Below are 19,657 nucleotides of genomic sequence, written 5' to 3'. Positions count from 1 at the left end.
ATCAGACTTTTACTTGTCACAGAGAATAATAATTTAGGAATTTGTTTCCAAAAGGGAATAGACAGTCCCTTGAGGTCATCATGTCCAGAGTTGCAGGGGACAAGTTTTAGTCATTATTGTTGAGAATGCCATATATAGAAGGCAGTCAAGGCCATAAATGGACAGAATTCTGGAGTGAAACATTCTACCAAAAAACTGGAAAATCTGAGAGCAGAGCTGTTTAGAGTTACTGTGTTAGAAAGATGAAAGAATGAAGATGACCCATTTAAGACAAGGTGAAGAACCAGGAATGATGAGTGCTAGGCGCTAAGGAGAAAATTGGTGTCCATTAACGACAATCATTTCCTTCGGAAAGAGACAGAATGATATGAGTAGGGAATAACTCTCTGTATTGAACTCTTTGAAGGTTAAGTACAACCAGGGGTAATTATGAGTTTCTGCACATTGATAGCATCAGATCTCACGTTACATGATGAATTAAGGAATATATTAGCAGCCAGAAAGAGCCTGTGTAAACCATTCTTTCAAGAAATTTATTAACAAAGAGAATAAGCATAGAGATTTTGTTTTTAATAGAATTTTGCACAATTTGCTAGCAGATGGGAAGAAATTAAAATACACGCTCTCTTTCTAACTAAACTCTCACTAGTCAAACTCCAGAAAACAATATATTCAGGTAGCAGGCCAAACTTATACAAGAGAAAGGAAAAACCATTAAAGAAGTAAGAGTCTATGGAGCCTAAACGAGAGAGCAGTAGGGAGGAACAGTACCCTGTTAATGCTAGATGTGCAAAACAATGTTTATACAGCAATTCATTCATCCATTTTTAAGCGTTTATGATAGGCCAGGCACAGTTCCAGATGTTGTAGATACAGTCATAAAAAAGAAAAACCCCTGCCCTCATGGTGCTTATACTTCAGTCAGGGGAGAGACAATAAATAAGTAAATGATTCAAATAATTAGCATGCTATATAGTGAGAAATGCTGTGGAGAAAAATAAAGTTGTAAAGGAGGTGAGGGAGCAATGGAGTGGGGGGTCAGGATGGCCTCAATAATACAGTGAAGGAAGCAGAGGGGAGACTGGGTCAGGTGGCTCTCTGGGGATGAGCCTTCCAGCAAAGAGAAGGGCTGGCTGCTGGGTCATTAAGTATGAAGATGCCTGGTGTGTGGGAATCATAAGGAGATCAGCATGGCTAGAGTGGGGTGAGCAGTGTAAAATAAGCACAGGGTCAGCTCCTATCAAACAGAAGGGGTTCAGGCTTTTGTGCTGAATAAGGTGCAAAGCCAGTGAACAGTTTTTAGCAAGTAACTGACAGGATAGATCTTCCATTTCAACAGACCCACCAAGGCTGCTGTGTTGAGAATACAATGGTGTAGGAGAATTCTGGGATGGAGGAGCAAAGATGGAAGGAGTGAAGCAGTGCAGATAGTGAGAAGAGGTTGGATTCCAAAAACACATTAAGGCTAGAGCTCAGTGGATCTGGCGATAGATTTGAAGTTAGGAGTGAAAGAGGAATACAGCATGGCTGTGAGGTTTTGGCCTGACAACTGCCATTATAGACTTTCCATTCACTGAGATAGGGAAGACTTCTCCGAAAAAGAAATAGAATAGCATCTGTAATATTCTTCTGAAGATCTCCAAAGGATCGTCCCCACCTGTATGGATTTCCATAAAACATTCACTGGGATTTTTTAACACTCCAATTTGGAACTGAACTGAATTGAAGTTTTGCAATTCATGACATTTCACGTTGTGCAGAAGCCTCACACATTACTGCATGTAAAGCACTTAACACAGAACATACTCCATAGTAACTACAAAAAATAATTCCAATAAATGTTACCTATTATTAGAAATTTTGTAGTGTCAGGCTGTTGAGATGCTGGTGCTATTTTATATTTACCAAAAGTTTTGTCTAGATCTCTAGTTTGTTCTACTAGATGGAAACAAACAATAAAAGGAGGTAATATCATATTATTTCTATAACACTAAAGAAAAGCAGGTTAATGACATATAGTCCCTGAAAAATGGGCAACTTTTATATTAGTTGCAACAAATAGCTTTTACAAACAGAAGCCAAGCTTTTAAGAGGTGATTTCCCTCATTATGTAGACAAAAACCAAAAGCCCACAGATATGAGTGCTATGTGCAAAGTCTACATGCTGATAAGGGAGAATCAGGACCTGAATCGAGAATTCCATCTCCCAGTCCTCAGCTACTTGGACCACAAAACTACTACCTCTTCTGTTTGAATCCAAAACTCATCTGTACAGAGATTTCTGTGTGTTTTCAGGCAACTGCCTTTATGTTCATCAGAGCCAGAAAGGTACACCCCCATCATTTGTGTCTTTCTGTGATGTATAGGTAGAAAATAAATAGAAGTCATTAAAATGTGACCAAAGCTGTCATCCTTTTATGTAAAGTAACAGAGTCCAAACAGCCACCCACCCACAGAGCAGGGCTTGAGAAATGTGTGAGTAATTCAAGTCACCTGGGTACCATGGACTCTGCAGGTGTTTGTAACACATACCCTTTACTGGGAAATTATTTCCTGGTGTTTCATTTAGTCCCAGTGTCAATGCATAAAGAAGGAAATCTCAGACATCAAAGGAAGCAAGAAGATTAAAGGATCCTAGCACTTTAGAAACAAGACATTGTCAAATCTACCGTTTTCTTCTCAGCAATGCTCCTCTATACTCAACCCCAAGCAAAGTGACTGGGAGAGCACGCACAATCTGGTAGGCAGATGTTGGAATATATGTTGGTTATATCGCCACTTGTCATCTATACACATGTACACATATGGGGTAGGGCAAAGAAAGTGGTTTGGGGTTGATGCTAAGACACTGGCATCACTCTTGCTGAGATGCAGGATAGGAGTTGATGCCCTAATTGGTACTTCTAAGACCTTTCAGTGAACACGGACTAGGACACAGGCAGAAAACTTTATGGGTAAGTATTGACCTGTGTCTTTATGTCAGATAGGTTGCTTACAGCTATATATATCTCTATATCTCTATATATCTAGAAGCACCTCAGTTCAGTTCAGTTGCTCAGTTGTGTCTGACTCTTTGTGACCTGAAGAACAGCAGCATGCCTGGCCTCCCTGTCCATCACCAACTCCTGGAGTCCACCCAAACCCATGGCCATCAAGTCGATGATACCATCCAACCATCTCATCCTCTGCCGTCCCCTTCTCCTCCTGCCCTCAATCTTTCCCAGCATCAGGGTCTTTTCCAATGAGTCAGTCTTCGCATCAGGTGGCCAAAGTATTGGAGTTTCATCTTCAGCATCAGTCCTTCCAATGAACACCCAGGACTGATCTCCTTTAGGATGGACTGGTTGGATCTCCTTGCAGTCCAAGGGACTCTCAAGAGTCTTCTCCAACACCACAGTTAAAAGCATCAATTATTTGGTGCTCAGCTTTCTTTATAGTCCAACTCTCACATCCATACATGACCACTGCAAGTAATACTAAAATAAGCCCTCTTACCTTTAACTGTTAAGCAAACTAATTCATTCAACATTAATGACTATTCTGTGCCAGGCACTGTATGTCAGACCCAAGACAGTAGATATTAGTTCTAGAATTTTGCAAGTACAAACTTACACAGTTTAGTAATTTACTCATACATGCTGGAAGAGATAGTAAGCTTAACTAGTTAAGTACTGATCTTCAGCCAGGAATAAGACACTAATTTGCATGACCATTTTAAAGCTGATATAGTGCTTTCACCTACATGTTTTCATTTTGATGTTGACTCAGTCAGTGGACCTGTGATGTAGACAAAGTGGACACCTTCTATCAGCCTGTTCTTGTTGTTTAGTTGCTCAGTCGTGTCTGACTCCCTGCGACCCCCTGGACTGTAGCACACTAGTCACCTCGGTCCTCCACTAGCTCCCAGAGTTTGCTCAAATGCATGTCCATTGAGTTGGTGATGCCTCATCTAATGATCTCGTCCTCTGCCATACCCTCCTCCTTTTGCCTTCAGTCTTTCCCAGCATCAGGGTCTTTTCCAATGAGTTGGCTCTTCACATCAGGTGGCCGAAAGATTGGAGCTTCAGGTTCAGCATGAGTCTTTCCAATGAATATTTAGGGTTGATTTCCTTTAGGATTGAGGGGTTTGATCTCCTTACATTCCAACAAACTCTCACGAGTCTTCTCCAACACCACAGTTCAAAAGCATTGATTCTTTCGAATTCAGTCTTCTTTATGGTCCAACTCTCACATCCATACATGACTACTAGAAAAACCATAGCTTTGACTATATGGACCTTTGTCAGCAAAGTGATTTCTCTGTTTTTTAATGTGCTAAGTTTGTCTTAGCTTTCCTTCCAGGAGCAAGCATATTTTAATTTTATAGCTGCAGTCACCATCCACAGTGGTTTTGGAACCCAAGGAAAAAAAAAATCTGTCACTGCTTCTTTCACTTGTTCTCCTTCTGTTCGCCATGAAATGATGGGACTGGATGTCATAATCTTAGTTTTTGAATGTTGAGTTTCAAGCCAGCTTTTTCACTTTTTCACACTCATGAAGAGGCTCTTTAGTTCCTCTTCAGTTAGTTTCTGCCATTAGAGAGGTATCATCTGCATATCTGAGGCTGCTGATATTTCTCGCAGCAATCTTGATTTAGGCTTGTGAGTCATCCATCCAGTCATCCATCATACATTCACATGATGTACTGTGCATATAAGTTAAATCAGCAGGATGACAATATACACCTTGTTGTATTCCTTTACCAATTTTGAACCAGTTGTCTATAAGCCTATTTTGTTTAAATAGACAATGTCCCTGATTGAATTAGCAAAACCTGTAACTAGGAAATATGCTAATAGGCAACTCAGTCTAGCATGATGGTTCATGTCTTGGTTATTGTAAACAGTGCTGCAATGAACACTAGGGATGCATATATCTTTTTGAATTATGGTTTTCTCTGGATATATCCCCAGGAATGGGATTGATGGCTCATATGGTAAATCTATTCTTAGTTTTTTAAGGAACCTTCATACTGCTATCCATAGGGGTTGTACTAATTTACATTTTGACCAACAGTATAGGGGAGGGTTCCCTTTTCTCCACACCCTCTACAGCATTTACTGTTTGTAGACTTTTTGATGATGGCCATTCTGACTGGTGTAAGGTGATACTTCACTGTATTTTTGATTTGCATTCCCCTAATCATTAGTGATATTGAGCATTTTTTCATGTGCTTTTTGACTATCTGCATTTCTTCTTTGGATAAATGTCTATTTTGATCTTCTGCCCATTTTTTTTTGTTTGTTTGTTTGTTGCTTTTATATAGAGCTGCATGAGCTGTTTGTAAATTTTACTGATTAATCCCTTGTCAGCATCATTTACAAATATTTTCCTCCATTCTGTGGCTTATCTTTCCTTTTTGTTGATAATTTCCTTTGTTGTGCAAAAGATTTTAAGTTAAATTAGGTCCCATTTCTTTATTTTTCATTTCATTATTCTAGGAGGCAGATACAAAAAGATATTGTGGCAATTTATGTCAAAAAGTGTTCTGCCTATGCTATCCTCTAAGAGTTTTATAGTATCTGGCCTTACATTTAAGTCTTCAGTCCATTCTAAGTTTATTTTTGTGTCTGCTATTAGAGAATGTTCTAATTTCATTCTTGTACATGTAGCTGTCCAGTTTTCAAAGCAACAGTTATTGCAGGGACTGTCTTTACTGTATAGTCCTGCCTCCTTTTTCACAGATTATTTGACCATAGGTACGTGGGTTTATTTCTGGGCTTTCTATGCTGTTTCAGTGATCTATTTATCTGTTTTTGTGCCAGCACAACACTGGTTTGATGACTGTAGCTTTGTAGTATAGTCTGAAGTTGGGGAGCCTGATATCTCCATCTCTGTTTTTCTTTCTCAGGGCTACTTTGGCTATTCTGGGTCTTTTGTGTTTCCATACAAATATAAAAATTTTTTGTTCTAGTTTTATGAAAAATGCCATTGGTAATTTGATACAGATTGCACTGAATCTGTAGATTGTCTTGGGTAATATAGTCATTTGACAATATTGATTCTTCCAGTATAAGAATATGGTATTATCTTTCCATTAGTTTGTGTCATCTTCAATTTCTTTCCAGAGAAGGCAATGGAACCCCACTCCAGTACTCTTGCCTGGAAAATCCCATGGACGGAGGAGCCTGGTAGGCTACAGTCCATGGGGTCGCACAGAGTAGGACATGATTGAAGTGACTTAGCAGCAGCAACAATTTCTTTCATCAACATCTTACAGTTTTTGGGATACAGGTCTTTTGCCTCCTTAGATAGGTTTATTCCTAGGTATTTTATTCTTTTTGATGTGATGGTAAGTGGGATCATTTCCTTAATTTCTCTTTCTTATCATTATCAGTGTATAGAAATGCAAGGGATTTCTGTGTATTAATTTTGTATCCTGAAATTTTACTGAATTCATTGAAGAGCTCTAGTAGTTTTCTGATAACATCTTTAGGTTTTTCTAGGTAGAGTATCATGTCATCTGCAAACAGTGAGTTTTATTTTTTTCTTTTCCAATTTGGATTTCTTTTATTTCTTTTTCTTCTTTGATTAGCATGGATAGGACTTCCAAAACTATTTTGGATACAAGTGGCAAGAAGGGACATCTTTTTCTTGCCTGATATTAAAGGAAATGCTTTCTGCCTTTCACCATTGAGAACGATGTTAGCTGTGGATTTGTCATATATGGCCTTTATTATGTTGAGGTATATTCCCTCTATGGCCACTTTCTTGAGCATTTGTGTCATAAATGGGTGTTATATTTTGTTAAAAGCTTTTTCTTCATCTATTGAGATGATCATATGTTTTTAATTCTTCAGTTTGTTAATGTGCTGTATCACATGGATTTGTGGATATTGAAGAATCTTTGCATTCCTAAGATAAATCCCTCTTGACAATGGTGTATGATCCTTTTAATGTATTGTTAGATTTGGTTTGCCAGTATTTTGTTGAGGAGTTGTTTTTTTAAGAGAAGAGGACTTTAGAAAAATAACTGCAGTATTATTATCAAAACTTTGAATTCCTTAATATCATTAAATATCCAATAAGTAGAATTCTTGAATGCTTACAATTTTGGAAATCCTCAAGGAAAAGTGATTACAACTGAAATGTATGAAGACCAGTGGTGGTTCTTTACTCATCTGTAAGTAACATATCGATAAGGTAATTAGGCACATTGTGAAATCATTTTGTAAAAAGCACATCTGCAAAGTATTTGCAGTTTCCAGGAGCCTGTTATTTTCAGGGTCTCATGAAAATATGTGCAGTTTGTAAAGAAGCTCCAGCATCTGTGGCATCTATTAGCAGGAGGAGTCTTTTTGGCTGGTGACATGGTGAATTTAAGGATTTACATCTGGGCTGAGGTTATGGGGAGAGTAGTGAACTCATACTCACCACACCCAGGTTATGCACCCAAATTCCCAGACAATTTTTGTATTATTTTCGGCAAAGACTGTCCTCAATGAGAACCATCCTGCTCTATTGCTAGAAACAAATTTTTGCCAGTGATCAGGGATTGGTTGAGGACTTGGCAGTGAACCAGCCAGACAGCAGGACATGGGTGTGTATTCTTATCCCATCTCTGTACATCCGAACACATTTTTCTAGCAATGGAAAGATCCCCTGCAGACATTACAAGGACAGGACCTATGAATGTTAAATGAACTTCTCCCTAGGGCTCTCCAAACACATGCTAGCAGTTGTGACAGAGAGAGTTAATTTGTTAATGCTTAAGAAAGTCACTACTTTTGAGGACAAACATCTGTATGCACAATTGATGTTAAATAGTAATTATTATTATTATTATCTAATCAGTAACTGGGTGATTCCTCTTTTAACTGATTCATTCTACGAAACTGTGTTTTAAAGAACGATAACTTCTTTTTGGAAGGTTCCCAAAAAGCAGGACTGGACTTTTTAGCAAATTTGCTCTTGTTTATTAATGTTTATGTATAAGAAAGGCATTATAATGTTTCTTGGAATCATCATTTGCAAGTTGTAAACAGTTTTCAGTATACCATTTATAAAAGTACAGCTCTTGTTACCATGGGATGAGCAGTATTATTTCAAGAGCATATTCTTGACTTTTCCAAAAGGTCCTGTTTAAAACTGCAGGTGGAATTTGGTCAGTGCATGCTCAAAGAGGGGAGATGAAAAGCAGTACATGACCAGATCCTTATGCTTTTGATCCACCCTCAGGAAAGAGTCTGGCGAGTACTGGGTTTTGTAATAAAAATCACTTCATCCAATGTTAATGTGGAAACAACTTGATTTGTTTGTGTGAATGAAGTTCTGGTGATCTCATTTAAACACAGGAAATGTTATAGGTAGGCCATAATCCATCCTATTGGAGAAGGAAATGGCAACCCACTCCAGTATTCTTGCCTGGAGAATCCTAGGGACGGCGGAGCCTGGTGGGCTGCCGTCTATGGGGTCGCACAGAGTCGGACACGACTGAAGCGACTTAGCAGCAGCAGCAATCCATCCTATCAATACCTGCTGGGCCCAGGTGTGGCTGTGTCTTTCCTCTCCTCGCAATAGGGAATCCAGTCACCCATGTCTCTAGACCACACCCCTGAATGGTACAGGAGTCTTAAAGAGACTTAACCTTTTCAAACACACAGTGACATCCTTGCCTGGACTCACAACATGTAACAAATATGTAAGTTCTGTCAAAGTTTCCTGAGGTAAAGTTATTTTTCGCCTTTTTGCCCAGGCAATAGGCTCTTCCTACAAATCTTTTTACAAATATGAAATATGATTCTAGTTTAGGCTGAGTAAAGTCCTTTGCAAATTTCTCTAAGTTCTTAAACTTGGGAGCAGGGCTTAAAAAATGTATGGGTATCCCCAAAATTCTGATGTATGGGCATAACTAGGGGGGTTGATAGGTGTGTATAAGAATTATAGACATGATCTGAAGTGAATTTATTTCAAAACATAGACACACTGTCCATATTTTGGGGTAAAAACTGGCATGCTCATGAGATTTAACAAAATTAACCTGGTGGAAACTTGCTTATTAACTCAATTTGTTTATGATCATAAACAAGTTAGATTTTAAAATAAATGATTTGGTGGTGGCATTCCGTGGGACAAGCATTTTGAAAAAGGAGTTGTTTTGTACTGGTTTCTATATTGTGGTGACGAAGGTGTATCAAGAAACTGAATCCCCTTAGTATTCCATCTACATGTCTTTAGGATGTTTAAAGGAAGCCGTGACTAGCTGCTCACGTTTTTGTTTCTTTACAAAAATATAGTGGTGAAGGTTAACTAGGAACACTACAAGATATGACCACCAATGAGAAAAATATTGATAGACAAAGGCAAAGAAAATTTAGGAAGAAGTATTTAGGATGGAAGGTCAGCAGCTTCATTTGATCCTTAGAAGTACCCAGTGTCATAGCTCCCACCACCAAGAGGCTTAACCAATTTCCTGAGAATAGTTAGGGAAGAAATGAAATAGAGAGTCATTGTTGTGTGCTGCTGCTTTTGCTGCTAAGTCGCTTCAGTCGTGTCTGACTCTGTGCGACCCCATAGATGGCAGCCCACCAGGCTCCCCCGTCCCTGGGATTCTCCAGGCAAGAACACTGGAGTGGGTTGCCATTTCCTTCTCCAGTGCATGAAAGAGAAAAGTGAAAGGGAAGTCGCTCAGTTGTGTCTGACTCTCAGCGACCCCGTGGACTGTAGCCTACCAGGCTCCTCCGTCCATAGGATTCTCCAGGCAAGAGTACTGGAGTGGGCTGCCATTGCCTTCTAGGACAGCATTATTGCTGTGGCAGAGACCATCAATACCACTTAGAGATGAAAGAGTCTATTTTTTCCTTTAGATAATTTATATGTGAAAAATATCAGCTATAGGAATGTAACATATGACTAAAATTTTTTTAATTAAAAAAAAATTGGAGTATAGTTTAAATTGGAGTATACTTGCTATACAATGTTGTGTTAGTTTCTACTGTACAAGAAAGTGAATCAGCTATACATATACACATATACCTTCTTTTATGGATTTCATTTCCATTTAGGTCACACAGAACACTGAGTAGAGTCCCTGTGTAATACTATAAGTTCTCATTAGTTATCTATTTTATACATAGTATCAATATGTCAATTTCAATCTCCCAATTCATCACAGACTCCCTTTCCCCCTTGGTATCCATACATTTGTTCTCCACATCTGTGTCTCTATTTCTGCTTTGTAAATAATATCATCTATTCCAATTTTTTCAATTCCATATATATGTGTTACTATATGGTATTTTTCTCTTTCTGACTTACCTCCTTCCATATGACAGACTCTAGGTCCATCGATATCTCTACAAATGACCCAATTTCATTCCTTTTTATGGCTGAGTATTATTCTATTGTATATATGTGCCACATCTTCTTTTTATCCATTCCTCTGTTTATGGACAAATAGGTAGTTTCCATGTGTGGCTATTGTAAATAGTGCTTCAGTGAACATTGTGGGGCATGTGTCTTTTTGAATTATAGTTTTCTCTTAGTATGTGCCCAGTACACAGTAGTTCTATTTTTAGTTTTTTTAAGGAATCTCCATATTGTTCTCCATAGTAGAGAACAATAATACATTCCCACTAACAGTGCAAGAGGATTCCATTTTCTTAAGACCCTCTCCAGCATTTATTATTTGTAGATTTAGTGATGATGGCCATTCTGACCGGTGTGAAGTAATATGTCATTGTAGTTTTGATTTGATTCATCTAATAATTAGTCATACTGTGCATCTTTTCATGTGTTTGTTGGCTATTTGGGGGTGTAATGTAAAGGGCTGAAGATAGCACTTGAAAATGTGAATCTGAGGCTCAACATGAAATATCTGCAGCCAGGTTGCTAGCTAGAAAATTACTTTTTAATTAATTTTCTTTTTGTAAGCACATATGAGGTTCTTAGTTAAAACGTTATAGGTTACAAATGATTTATGTAGGACTTAGCTGATTTTTAAAATCCATTTCAAAATATATACAAAATCATCTCTTGATTTTCTAAATAATTCTTTTAACAACTTCTTATGGGTACTTATGTGAGCATTCAGTGGTACAAATTTCAAACCACTATTGCAACAATATCTAATTCATTAATTCATTACCGGACAAAATGCAGAATGTTAACTTACTTCATCATGTGTCCATGGGGAAATATAAAGATGATTTCCATGATCAAAGATCATAAAAAGGCAGAAGAATAATTTAACAGAACATGATCTATAATACAACATAGTACAAATAAGCATGAGGTGTTAGCAGAAGGCTGGTTGAACTGGACATCCAAATTAGCTGGGGGGTGAGAAGCCAGGCCAAAAGTTTTCCAAAAAATGAAGTTACTGGATATCATCTCTGAATGAGTTGGAATTATTCTGATGATGAAGTGAGCGGAGGAAAGGTATTCACATGACAGAGGAAAAACGTCTGTGTATGGCTAAGGGATGTGCAAGCAGCCCCTTATTTCTGGCATATATAATGTAGTAGAGCGGGTAGATAGGCATAAGAATGCCATGCTAAGAAGAAAAATATTTTCTGCTCGTCTTTATTGCAAGAATATTGTCTGCTTTGGTTAAACCAGGCAAACAAAAACAAATGGGATAGATTTCAGACAGCATTTCAAACATAGTGCCAGAAACACTTTACCGTTGGATATGATGGGGCGGGGCGGGGATCTGAAAAAAAAAGTGTTACGATTTCAGATTGACCCTAGTAAAGTTGTATCAAAAACTCTATTAAGCATTTGGCTAATCAATCATTTTGTTTGATTTGTTTGTCTAGACTTCCTTCTGAACGAAACAGCACTTGAGGAGTTGTGCTGAGGCAGTATGTTATCTACCCCAATCTCTGGGGTGATCCTGCACACCACTTCTCTTTCCCACTCTCCTTCCGCCAGCTCACATTTTAAAGCCCCATAGTTGCTGAAAATTCTGCTGGAATGTGATGCCAGACACAAGTGTTAAAGAGTCCAATGCCAGCACATCTGGGGATCCTTAGTAATGAACAAGGGCCAACAAAAGGAGCAGCAGAAATACAGAGGAGCATACTCTTTGCACAATTTGGAAAAACCAGTGGGATGAAGGGGGAACTGACCTGAACCTGAGATAGGATTTCATTTCTTTCATCTAGTAACAAATCAGCTGACCTCTCCTGCACTTTTGAGAAGGTCCTGGTCACCACACCAAGTAGATACATTGAGATGTGTGTGGTTTGGGGGATTAATGTCTTCTACGTGTTTTATTTGAGATTACTAACACATTGAATGAACTACACTAAATGAACCACATTTCTGAGGCGGAGATTTGAACACAAATGTCACACAAACCAAAGTATCTGTCATCTGGCTCATAATTTCTTCCCTTTCCCATCTCAAGAAAAGCATTTAAATAGAATTTTTTGACAGCAGATTATAAGCCAATGAGTGATGTTTTGCTCTATGCCATGTTGCTTACTAGATGTAGATTGTCTTTATGTGCTAACCTCCCTTTCCTTCTTCTCCATAAGAAGAATTTAAATTTGGTCATGAGAGTAGAAGGCTGAGAAGAACCACATGTGCACTAAAATACTGATTATTTTTTGAAGAGTTTTATTTTAATAAACATCATGTAGTCATATAATTGCTATTATCTGACACTAAAACTCTCCAGGTTGGGACTTTTCAACCCAATTGTCTTGTGAATGTCTGAAATAAATGAGTAGCCTTAGATATTATAGTTTCATCTTATAGAAAGTCAGGTAATCATTTTCCTGGATGATTTAACCCTATAATTATGTTAGAGTCTCTTAGGCTAATTCAAACTCTCTGAAACATTGTTTGGATCTTTGGAACCCAGAAATGATGACATGGGTGTACTTAGAGTGCTCTTTGCGTGAAGAACTTCCATATGAGATCTGCCTTATCAACTAAACTTCCAAATAAATAAAAATGAGACAGGTATGTAGCATAGATCTTTACATATTTTACAGGTTATATAAATATCAGGTATGTAAACTACCTAAAGAAAAAACTAGAAAATGGGAAAGAATAAATATGGTGAAAGAACTGATGATACAACTCCTATTCCTTTCTCTTAGTCACATACAAGTTTAGCTCTCAGTAACTCATCCAAAGTGCACGAGTTGAAGTCTTTCATCCCATTGCACCTATAACTTGTATCTTAGTCCCTCCATATCTCACTAATATCTGATATCATAATGATTCTAGTTCAAGACTCTTCATGCACTTATTGTTTTCCTCCAAATGGCAAAGGCAGAAACACTGAGTTACTTAGGCAGAGTTTGGTATTAGAATTGCGAATCATCTCTTCATCCTACTCTTTTAATTAAAAGGCTTCATAGGTGTCAATCCAATCTCTGTGGTTATTGCTATTGAGTAAACCTCTTGTTCCAATCTTCTGGATCATCTTCTAGGGCTATGCGTTATCTCAAATGATTGCTTCTCCCCCCAAAATATCTAGAGGATAAAATGCTGCCTGCTTTCTGATTTATGACTCTAAATTTAAATGATAACATTTTATATTTTCAAGAAATATTTATAAGGAGCTTCAAGTACTTTCTTAAACAGAATTTGAGTCTTTTCACTGAACATGAATATTAAGTGCTATATTTTGTTGTACTTTTTCCATCTTCGCAAGTATAAAACAGCAATATTTTCAGTTTTATCAGCTTCCATCAACTGTTGCTTCAAAGTCAGCATAGAATATGGCAAGTGGCTATTTAACTATTGGTCTAGCCTGATTCTAAGAAGAAATAAAGGAGAATCAAATGACATTAGAGAAGCATAAAGTTTGTACATTATATAGTAAATTATATGAGCCAAGACAATAAACATTAGCTCAATTAAATAATTGTTGGGACAATGGATTGTTTATATGTGAGTGTGTGTGTGTGTGTGTGTATAATTTGAACGTTGCATTGATGGTCTGATTCTGCTAATAAGATAAACATTTATGAAACAAAAGAAAATTTTTAATCAAGAAACTTCAATCTGTATTCTTGATACTCTTGCAAGAAACCCTGGCTTTAGGAAATCCAAGTTCTTCCAAGCCTTCCTAATATGAAAAACATGAGGCCTAAATTAGCAAGGAGTAAGAAATTACACTTTGAATCTCATAATGTTACAGTTGTCCCTCAGTATTTGCAGGGAATTCATTCCAGGGACCCTCATAGTTGCCAAAATTTTAGGATGCTCAAGACCCTTGTAAGAAATGGCTTAGTTATAGTCAAGCTTCTGCTTCGGTGTGTTCTATGGGGCCTATTAACTGTAGATCTTTAAAAAATTATGTTAATTTTAATAGATAATACATGCACCTATCACATATTATAAAATGTTTACAAGCATTTATATGGAAACCAAATGTTCCTCTTTTCTCTGTTCTCAATAACGCTGTCCACATTCCCACTGGTTAATTTTGATATGTGTTTCTTGAGTATATCTTCCCAAGAGAAGGCAAGAAGGCAAGATAACATATGCATATACATATACACACACACCTCCATAGGATTCTCATTTCTAAATCCATGATATTATAAGTGAAAAATGACTCCAATTCTTAAAACATTTAAAATTCACAAGTGTTTACACTGGGGCACAGAAATATTTACCAACACTGACCTATTCTATAATCATAAAGACTGTTTTAAACAGCAGTTTGAAAGAATGCTTTCATATCTACCTGGACATCAATATTTGAATTTTCAATGTGTTTTTCATTAGAAAGGAAAATCTGATACTATACAAAGAAATAGAGAATAATAAAAAATAATAAAATCATACCTCATCTATTTATCATACTTGATATGGGGAGGAAGAGTGCTTGTTTTGTAAAGACCAACAGGACACACGATGCAAAGAAAACTGCAAAGCTATGCATTGTCAACCAGAACCAGGTGTACACCACATGAGGATATGAAACAAGCCAGCCATAATGGGTGTGTTGACAGCTCTGAGTCTACACTGTGTTTCTCCCAAATGCACTGGTGTGCTATATGTTACTTTACTTTTTTATACAGTTTTAGGAATTCTTAAGCCACCCCTAAGCACAGTGGCTACATACTAGCACTGAGGATAAACCTGTGTGGAAATTGTTGTTGTTGTTAGTGAGTCTCTTACTTAGATTCATGCTGATGTTAGGGAACCAATCCCTACCTTGTATCCATGTCTATTTGGAGCACTACTGAGTCCGTATCTCATGTAGACCAGACATTGTCAGTATAACACATGTACAAAAGCATCTGTAATTTTTGCAACAATTCTATAAAGCAGTGTTTCCCTATCTTACCTTATCATATAATCACCAGGACAGTAATCACTAAAAATAAAGATTTCTGGACCACATCTAGTTCTACAGAATTAGCCTCTATGAGTAGTCTGTGAAGAATAAGTTGTTTTTAAAGAAACCCAATGCGATTTTTAAGATTAGGTAAGGAGGGGGAAGGGTTCCCTTGTGGCTCAGTGGTAAAGAATCCACCTGCCAATGCAGGAGATGTGGGTTCTATCCCTGGGTCAGGAAGATCCCCAGGAGAAGAAAAGGTAGCCCACTCTAGTATTCTTCCTGAAAAATTCCATGAACAGAGGAGCCTGGTGGGCTATAGTCCATGGGGTCACAAGAGACTCAGACATAACTTGACAAGTAAACAACAAAGAGGGGGAAATGCTGCTGAAAGTAGGGATTATTTCCATCTTGTCAAGGAGGAAACTGAGACTCAGTTAAATAACTTGTAACAACAAATTAATTGTGAACACATAATTCAAACTTCAGTATAACTCCAAATTTCTTCCTAACAAATTACTTTGCTACAGGTCATGAGGTCAGATAAATTTGAAAGGCTACAATGAAAATTATATATTATAGACATTTGATCCTGGATTTAAAAGAAAATGCAAAATTGTGGAATTTCTTTTGCTGTTTTGGTTAGGACAGTTATACTGAACCAACTGCAGAATTACAGAGGGCTTTATGATTACATATGGAATATAAAGGGCTCTAGCCACTGCTGCAAAAGCACTCTGGAAATGCTTTTTGAACAGGGATAGAAGTGTTCTGCCCTATTTATTCTAAAGGAGGGGGAATGGCCTAAAACCAGCAAAATAAAAGCGAGGTTAACAAGATGGCTTAGATTTCTCAGACCCTGAGACCATAAGGGAAGGGTTTCTTTTTCCATTCACCCCATGATCAACAGCAGTAAAGCACATAGTACAGTTGAGAATGTGGTCTGTGTTCAAAGTGGGGAATTCCTTAGAATCTCTTTTCTACTTAATGACATACAGAGAATGGGGTGAAGAACTGAAATGGGAGAGGACCCTGAATTTATTTGACAAAATTATTGTTTCTTAGGATTTAAGCGCGGAGAAGGCAATGGCACCCCACTCCGGTACTCTTGCCTGGAAAATCCCATGGATGGAGGAGCCTGGTAGGCTGCAGTCCATGGAGTTGCTAGGAGTCGGAGATGACTGAGCGACTTCACTTTCACTTTTCAGTTTTCACTTTCATGCATTGGAGAAGGAAATGGCAACCCACTCCAGTGTTCTTGCCTGGAGAATCCCAGGGACGGCGGAGCCTGGCGAGCTGCCGTCTATGGGGTCGCACAAAGTCGGACACGACTGAAGCGACTTAGCAGCAGCAGCAGCAGGATTTAAGCGAGGCTTTCTGAACACTGGGGAGGTTAATGAACCCCTGCCAGAAATCTAGCATTCCTAATTTATAACCAGGCAGTATTAGTAGCAATTCTCTAAATTCTGAACTTTTATATCAAAAAATCAAATGTCTAACAAACTTAGTCTTAAAATGAGTATGTGTAAAAGGTATTCAAAGGTTTTCCATGGTGTGCACAGCATGAATTGTTTTAGGGAATCAATTTCCAGATCTTCAACTTCCATGGTTCTTTTCCTTAAAATTGTCTGGGAAAATGCCTGTGTTTACAGTAAGTCTTTTGCTATTTTATGGGGAGAGAAAAGCAAAACAGTTGAATTCAGCTCAGTCATTTAGTCCTATCTGACATTTTGCAACCCCATGCAGCACAGCAGGGTTCCCTGTCCATCACCAACTTGAAGAGCTTGCTCAGACTCATATCCATCAAGATGGTAATGCCATCCAACCATCTCATCCTCTGTTGTCCCCTTCTCCTCTGCCTTCTATCTTTCCCAGCATCAGGGTCTTTTCTAAGGAGACAGTTATTCACATCAGGTGGCCAAAGTATTGGAGCTTCAGCTTTAGCATCAGTCCTTCCAATGAATATTCAGGACTGATTTCCTTTAGAATTGACTGGTTTGATCTCCTTGCAGTCCAAGGGACTCTCAAGAGTCTTCTCCAACACCACAGTTCAAAAAAATCAATTCTTCAGTGCTCAGTTTTCTTTACGGTCCAACTCTCACAACCATACACGACTACTGGAAAACCATAGCTTTGACTAGATGGACCTTTGTCGGTAAAGTAACATCTCTGCTTTCTAATATGCTGTTTAGGTTGGTCAAAGCTTTTTTTCCAAGGAGCAAGCGTCTTTTCATTTCATGGCTGCAATCACCATTCACAGAGATTTTGGAGCCCAAGAGAATAAAGTCTGTCACTGTTTCCATTGTTTCCCCATCTATTTGCCATGAAGTGATGGGACCAGATGCAATGATCTTAGTTTTTTGTATGTTGAGTTTTAGGCCAGCTTTTTCATTCTCCTCTTTCACTTTCATCAAGAGGCTCTTTAGTTTCTCTTCACTTTCTGCCGTAAGAGTTGTGTCATCTGGATATGATATTTCTCCTGGCAATCTTGATTCCAGCTTGTGCCTCATCCAGCCCAGCATTTCACATGATGTACTCTGCATAGAAGTTAAATAAGCAGTGTGACAATAAATGCCTTGATGTACTCTTTTCCCAATTTAGAAGCAATCTGTCGTTCCATGTTTGGATCTAACTGTTGCTTCTTGACCTGCATACAGATTTCTCATGAGGCAGGTCAGGTGGTCTGTTATTCCCATCTCTTTAAGAATTCTCCACAGTTTGTTGTGATCCACACAGTCAAAGGCTTTAGTGTAGTCAGTGAAGCAGAAGTAATGTTTTTCTAGAACTCTCTTGCTTTTTCTGTGATCCAATGGATGTTGGCAATTTGATCTCTGGTTCCTCTGCCTTTTCTAAATCCAGCTTGAACATCGACATGTACGTGGTGCATGTACTGTTGAAGCCTCACTTGGAGAATTTTGAGCATTAAATTGCTAGCGTGTGAGATGAGTGCAATTGTTTCGTAGTTTGAACATTCTTTGCATTGCCCTTCTTTGGGATTGGAATGAAAACTGACCTTTTCCAGTCTTGTGGCCACTGCTGAGTTTTCTAAATTTGCTAGCATATTGGGTGCAGCACTTTAACAGGATCATCTTTTAGGATTTCAAATACCTCAGCTGGAGTTCCATCACCTCCACTAGCTTTGTTCATAGTGATGCTTTCTAAGGCCCACTTGAATTCACTCACCAGGATGTCTGGCTCTGGGTGAGTGATCACACCATTATGGTTATCTGGGTCATTAAGATCTGTTTTGTATAGTTCTTTTGTGTATTCTTGCCATCTCTTCTTAATATCTTCTGCTTCTGTTAGGTCCATACTGTTTCTATCCTTTATTGTGCCCATCTTTGCATGAAATGTTCCCTTGGTATCTCTAATTTTCTTGAAGAGATCTCTAGTTTTTCCCATATTATTGTTTTCCTCTGTTCCTCAGCATTGATCACTGAGGAAGGCTTTCTTATCTCTCTTTTCTATTCTTTGTAACTCTGCATTCAGATAGGTGTGTCTTTCCTTTTCTTCTTTCCCTTTTGCTTCTCTTCTTTTCTCAGCTATTTGTAAGGCCTCCTCAGACAACCATTTGCCTTTTTGCATTTCTTTTTCTTGGGCATGGTTTTTATCAACACCTCCTATACAATGGTATGAACCTCCTCTGTCCATAGTTCTTCAGGCACTCTGTCTATCAGACCTAATCCCTTGAATCTATTTGTCCCTTCCACTGTATAATCATAAAGGAATTGATTTAGGTCATACCTGATTGCTCTAGTGGTTTTCCCCTCTTTCGTCAATTTAAATCTGAATTTTGCAATAAGGTGTTCATGATCTGAGCCACAGTCAGCTCCTGGTCTTCGTTTTACTGACTGTACAGAGCTTCTCCATATTTGGCTGCAAAAAATAAAATCAATCTGATTTAAATATTGACCATCTGGTGGTGTCCTTGTGTAGAGTCATCTCTTGCGTTGTTGCGAGAGAATGTTTTCTATGACCAGTGCATTCTCTTGGCAAAACTCTGTTGGCCTTTGCCCTGCTTCATTTTGTACTCCAAGGCCAAACTTGCCTGTTAGTTTATGTATCTCTTGACTTCCTACTTTTGCATCCCAGTCCCCTATGATGAAAAGGACATCTTTTTTTGGTGTTAGTTCTAGAAAGTCTTGTAGGTCTTCACAGAACCATTCAGCTTCTTCGTATTAGTGGTTGGGGCATAGACTTGGATTACTGTGATACTGAATGGTTTGCTTTGGAAATAAAGAGAGATAATTCTGTCATTTTTAGGACTGTACCAAAGTACTGCATTTCAGACTCTTTGGTTAACTATGACAGCTACTCCACTTATTCTAAGGGATTCTTGCCCACAGTAGTAGGTATAATGGTCACCTG

General features: G+C 38.2%; 2 protein-coding genes across 11 annotated transcripts in view; one reads left to right on the top strand and one right to left on the bottom strand.

The window, feature by feature from the left end:
* The window catches only part of LOC145503943 (uncharacterized), a 359,220-nt gene that overhangs the window by 19,867 nt on the left and 319,696 nt on the right, over positions 1–19,657 (bottom strand). Inside the window, exon 4 of the mRNA XM_081484737.1 lies at positions 19,034–19,165. Coding sequence (XP_081340863.1) covers positions 19,034–19,165 — 132 coding nt within the window. The remainder of the gene's footprint in view (positions 1–19,033; positions 19,166–19,657) is intronic.
* The window catches only part of DKK2 (dickkopf Wnt signaling pathway inhibitor 2), a 610,668-nt gene that overhangs the window by 576,557 nt on the left and 14,454 nt on the right, over positions 1–19,657 (top strand). The window lies entirely within an intron of this gene.

The sequence above is a fragment of the Giraffa tippelskirchi genome, chromosome 1 (genome assembly GCF_054371585.1).
Source record: "Giraffa tippelskirchi isolate mGirTip1 chromosome 1, T2T-mGirTip1v1.2.pri, whole genome shotgun sequence".
NCBI classification, from domain to species: Eukaryota; Metazoa; Chordata; class Mammalia; order Artiodactyla; family Giraffidae; genus Giraffa; species Giraffa tippelskirchi.
The sequence above is the reverse complement of the archived record's forward strand: the minus strand, read 5'-3'. Positions and strand labels throughout refer to the sequence as shown.